This window comes from Cuculus canorus, chromosome 13, assembly GCF_017976375.1.
Source record: "Cuculus canorus isolate bCucCan1 chromosome 13, bCucCan1.pri, whole genome shotgun sequence".
NCBI classification, from domain to species: domain Eukaryota; kingdom Metazoa; phylum Chordata; class Aves; order Cuculiformes; family Cuculidae; genus Cuculus; species Cuculus canorus.
Window position 1 is genome coordinate 8,600,523 of NC_071413.1, and position 5,657 is coordinate 8,606,179.

Below are 5,657 nucleotides of genomic sequence, written 5' to 3' on the forward strand. Positions count from 1 at the left end.
CCATGGGCAGGGACACCTCCTGCTGGACGAGGTTGTTCAGGGCCTCATCCAACCTGGCCTTGAACACCTCCAGGGACGGGGCAGCCACAGCCTCCCTGGGCAATCTGTTCCCGGACCATCGAGTCCAACTCCCGTCCCCGCACAGGACAATCCCAACGTTCACACCGCGTGTCTGAGCGCGTTGCCCAAACGCTTCCCCCACACTCTCCGGCTCAGCACCGCCCCCGCTCCACCAAGAGAAGATCCCTCCCCTCGCAGCCTCCAGCTTCGTGCCCCGCCCCGGAGCTGCCTTTCCCGTCAGCCCCGCGGCGCTGCCGGCGCAGGTACCGGGGCGGGGGGGCCCCGAGCGGCTCCCCTCGCGGGGGGACAGACACGGGGCGCAGAGCGCGGGGCGGGGGCGAAGGGCAGCCCGGGCTTTGCTGCTTTCGTAGAATGGTTTGGGTTGGAAGGGACCTTAAAGCCCATCAGTTCCAACCCGCTGCCACGGGCAGGGACACCTCCCGCTGGGTCAGGGGCTCAGAGCCCCATCCAACCCGGCCTGGAACACCTCCAGGGATGCGGCAGCCACGGCTTCCCTGAGAAACCTGTGCCAGGGCCTCACCACCCACAGTGAAGAAATTCCTCCAGGTCGAGGGAGGTGATTCTGCCCCTCTATTCATCTCTTGTGAGACCTCACGTGAAGTATTGTGTCCAGTTCTGGAATCCTCAACATAAGAAGGAGATGGAGCTGTTAGAAAGGGTCCAGAGGAGGCTACAAAGATGATCCGAGGGCTGAAGCACCTTCCATTCAAGGACAGGCTGAGAGAGTTGGGGTTGGCTGAGAGAGTTGGACTGGAGAAGGCTCAGAGGAGACCTTATAGCGACCTTCCAGCACCTGAAGGGGCTACAAGAAAGCTGGAGAGGGACTGTTCACAAAGGCTTGTGGGGATAGGACAGGGGGCAACGGGTGTAAACAGGAGAGGGGCAGATTTAGGCTTGATAAAAGAAGAATTTCATCATGATGAGAGTGGTGAGGCACTGGCACAGGTTGCCCAGGGACGTTGTGGCTGCCCCATCCCTGGAGACCTTCAAGGCCAGGTTGGATGGGCGCCTGCACAACCTGACCCCAGTGGGAGGTGTCCCTGCCCATGACAGGGGGGTTGGAACTGGATGATCTTTAAGGTCCCTTCCAACCCAAACTATTCTGTGATTCTAAATCTGCCCCTCATCCTTCTTTCACACCGGTCATTTTTTTGTCTCCAAGTGCACCCTCTCTCTTAAGGGACACAGGGCAGAGGGCAGTTCTGCCTTGCCACGGAGACAGCGAAGTGAGGGACCTCCGTTAAAACACAAAATAGACCTGTGTGTTACTGAATGTGTAGTAATATTAAAGCTCTGGCTGATTTTCATGTGTATGTTTACAATGTGTATTATAGGTCAGTTTCCTTAAACAGTGCCAAAGGGAAGAGGATGGAACCAGGACACGCTGCCAAGGACACAGTCCTCATCACGGGAGGAGGCGGGTATTTTGGCTTCCGGTTGGTGCATTAAATACTTACTACGTACAAGAACTGATCACAGAATGGTTTGGGTCAGAGGGACCTTAAAGATCATGCAGTTACACGCACACACACCCTGGTAGGGACACCTCCCACTGGATCCGGTTGCTCAAAGCCCCATCCAACCTGGCACTGAACACCTCCGGGGAGGTGGCATACACAGCTTCCCTGGGTAACCTGGGAAAATTTTGCAATAGGTTGCTGCTCGTGAGGCAACTTCATCTGTAAAAGGGGAAAACTGGAGGTGCCTGGCCATCGTGTGTCCCAGTTTTAAACAAACATTCTGTTTCTAAAGGTTTTAATATGTGTTTCTGTTTCCAAATGTAAACATTAACTGACTTGCAGACATTTATCTGTCAGTTCCCCTTCCTAACAGGGATTTAGACCACTGCCTTTCAGCCTGCTCTGAAGCACAAGCCTACACTGGTAGCAGATCATCTTTTTGACAGTACACTGTGGCTTGCAAAGAGTTGTGCACATGCTTAGCTATATAAATTAAATACTCCAGCTGCTCTCTACTCTCAAGAATGTATTTTTATGGACAGTGATTAAGGTTGTTAATAAGGTACCTAGTCAGTGAAATCTATTTTCTTTTAGTGTAGATGGCTCTGCAGGCCACGTAAAGAAAAAAATCCTATTTTGAGCCCTTGACTATCTTCCCGATTACCTTCAGAGTTACAGCTGCTTGCATAGGTGAGAGATTATAGTCAAGACCAAAAAGTAAATTTCAAGTGAAGGAAAAAAAACCAAACTATCAGAAGGTACCAATCTGACTTCTGCTTGGCTTTTTGGCTTTTTCTTCCACTGTCTTGCCCTTTAAGCACTATAAAAATACAACAGTTGTAGGAAAGAAAGAGAGGAATACCAGGTTTATACTTTGTGTCAACACCTGCACTTTTACCTGTGACTTGAAGTAAAATGTAGGTATGCTTGCTCATTCCTCTTCTCCATAAATTTCAAACAATGGCAAAAACTAACCCATTGTTCTGACAGAACAGGGATGGTACAAAAGCCATAAGATAAAACCAGTATGGTTTAAAAAAAATAACTTTTGGCTACAGGTTTACATCTGAAAGGTTGGTTATTGCTGATCTATAGGGGACAGAAGCACACTAACAGCTGCCTTCTTTCAAAAGGCTGCTGAAAGCACTGCATTTATACGTTCTGAATTTTACTTTATAGCAGTTCTACCTTTTTCCCCCTCCGTTCTTCTTTTCTCCAAAATATTGATGGAGCATGAAAAGTTATTTCAGTACCTGAAGTATTACAGATGAATATTCCCTGTAGTAGATGGCTGAATATTTAAGAATTCCATCGGGGGGAAAAAAAAAAGCAAAACATGAAAGAACCCCCCCCAGTATTAAAATAGTTAATAGTCTTCTCTTACCTCCAGGTGAAATGTTTCATGCATCATTATGCTATGATTAGTAACATACGGTTTCTATCATGTTTTAGGTTAGGTTGTGCCATATACCAAAAGGGAGTTGATGTGATTCTCTTTGATGTCATGAAGCCACTTCCAACGATGCCAGACGGAATAAAGTTCCTGCAAGGGGATGTCTGTTGCCTGTCTGAAGTCGAAAAGGCTCTTAGAGATGTAATCTGCGTATTCCATATCGCTTCCTATGGAATGTCTGGCAGGGAGCAGCTGAACCGAAAACTTATAGAAGACGTTAATGTGAAAGGAACAGAAAATGTCATCCAAGCCTGCAAGAGCACTGGAGTGTTGAGTCTGATTTATACGAGCACATATAATGTGGTATTTGGAGGCCAGGTTATAGAAAATGGGGATGAATCTCTGCCTTACCTACCTCTTCACCTTCACCCAGATCACTACTCCCGGACCAAATCTTTAGCTGAGATGAAGGTGCTGGAGGCAAACGGTGCTGAGCTTGGAAATGGGAAAGGTGTGTTAAGGACTTGTGCTCTCCGACCAGCAGGCATCTATGGGCCTGGAGAGCAAAGACATCTTCCAAGAATAGTTAGTTACATCGAAAGAGGACTGTTTAAATTTGTATATGGAGATCCTCTTAGTTTAGTAGAATTTGTACATGTAGACAATCTAGTTCAGGCTCATATCCTTGCCTCTGAGGCCCTCAAAGCCAACAAAAAGCACATAGCTGCAGGCCAAGCCTATTTTATTTCAGATGGCAGGCCTGTAAATAACTTTGAATTTTTCCGACCATTAGTGGAAGGTTTGGGTTACAAATTCCCAACCTGCCGTCTTCCTCTCTCCCTTGTCTATTTTTTTGCATTCCTTACTGAAATAGTTCATTTTCTTGTCGGTCATGTTTATAATTTTCAGCCGCTCCTCACTCGCACAGAGGTTTACAAAACTGGTGTCACACATTATTTTAGCATGGAGAAGGCCAAAAAAGAGCTGGGGTATGAGCCTCAGCAATACAGCCTGAATGAAGTGGTTGAGTGGTTTAGATCTCAGGGATGTGGACCAAAGCCCAGAATGTACACCATTATGCATCTTGTTAGGGATGGAGGATTGCTCTTGCTGCTGATTGCTGTGATGGTCTCATGGTTTCCATCTGCACTTACTTTTTCGCTCTGAAAGATGAAACACTGAGTATGGAAAGCAGAATTTAGTTATGATTTAGTTATGTTCTCTGAGTGCTCTTGGTATTGACAGACAGGTAATAGCAAAAATAATAAAATGAAAATACACAAGTAAATATTTTTAACAGTTGTTTCCCCCAGGAACAGAACTGCTGAGTAAAAATATGTAATTTTTTTATACGTGGTTCCTCTTCAAAGTAAACTGATTAGATCACTAACAAGATGAAGCCCAGTATTACTGCAAACAGCATTTTAATTTCAAGTACAACAGCACACTGAAAGGAACAAATGTCCTTAGGTTGACCTTTCTTCTCCCTGAAGGGATTATACTCTCTATCCCTGCCCTTTATTCCTAGTTTGTGCTACATGATCCAGAGAATAATCTTATTCTTTGATCACATTCCAAAACAAAATTCTTCTTTCCAGCCTGAATGTATATATACCTAACCAAGATCAACTGATAAACCACTGGACAATAAATAAATGCTTTTTTTTAAAATGAATGCATTCTGGTATGCTTTTCTGAGTTAACTCTGGGATATCTAATGACATTTCCAGAAAATGCACAATGGTTAATCCAAGTTACAGCAGAGTGCTCAAAGCAGCACAGATCTGTAGATTTTCCTAACAGTAAAATATGCCTGTTTAAAATGAATGAGCTAGCTAAAGTGTTTTCATAAATAAAACCTATGATTTTTCCAAGCATTATTGAATGGTTAAACAAACAATCCATCAAAGACATTTGGTATGCGATTACATTCATATTCTACTCTTTATACTTTAGCCTTTAATAATATTTCTTTAATACCTGACACCATTTGAATAGAATTTCATCTTTGCAGTAGGATGATAAATACCTGATACAATGCAACTCATAATTCTGTGAATATTTACGAACAGAAATAAGACTTCATTAAGTGCGGGTCTCCACTGTCTCTAGCAGCTCACTCATCTCTGTCAGTTTGATACAGGAAGAGATCCTGAGAAACTTAATATCAAAATATTAAATTACAAAGTTGTTTTCCCTTAACCCATCAGCATTGCCATAGTACTTCCTGATAAAAGGACAGTCCTTCAAGAATTGCACATTTCTCTTTAAAATTTAGCCTTTCCAGTGAATATTACACTGATCTTAATTTTGTCCAAGTTCCAGCTGCTTCAGTTCTGTTGAACTCTACCATGATTTAAATGATGAAGAGAGCGTTTCTATTGCATTGTTAAAGGATTCTTAGAAAACAAAACTGCCTAAATAGAAAAACCAAAATAAAAGGTCACTGCCGCCTGTGTTTAGAAGATTTTTGCAGTTAGTGCTGACTGAAGACGGCATTATTTCTGGAATGTTAACTTCTTTTCCTGATATGTTTACCTGTAAAAAAAATTTACTACTGGTAACTAGATGCTTTGTTTTGCTCGAAATCTGACTTTTCTTCCTTATTCCCCAAATATGTACAATGAAAGAAATTAAACTTAATACTTAGCTTGCGGGACAGTTCAAAAGAGAACTCAACTTCCCCCCACCTCCCTCACCACAATATCAAGTAAACGGAGGGG

General features: G+C 43.9%; 1 protein-coding gene across 2 annotated transcripts; it reads left to right on the forward strand.

Moving 5' to 3' along the window:
- Positions 1-269: 269 nt before the first annotated feature.
- Positions 270-5,279, forward strand: SDR42E1 (short chain dehydrogenase/reductase family 42E, member 1). 2 transcript variants are annotated; one of them, XM_054078669.1, is made up of 3 exons: positions 270-323; positions 1,416-1,517; positions 2,994-5,274. In XM_054078669.1, exons 2-3 carry the CDS (start codon positions 1,450-1,452, stop codon positions 4,099-4,101), a joined length of 1,176 nt encoding a protein of 391 aa, XP_053934644.1. In that variant the 5' UTR covers positions 270-323; positions 1,416-1,449; the 3' UTR covers positions 4,102-5,274. The 2 variants fall into 2 exon arrangements, with proteins under 2 accessions (XP_053934644.1, XP_053934645.1); XM_054078670.1 differs by having other exon boundaries at positions 300-323; positions 1,434-1,517; positions 2,994-5,279.
- The last annotated feature ends 378 nt before the right edge of the window (positions 5,280-5,657 follow it).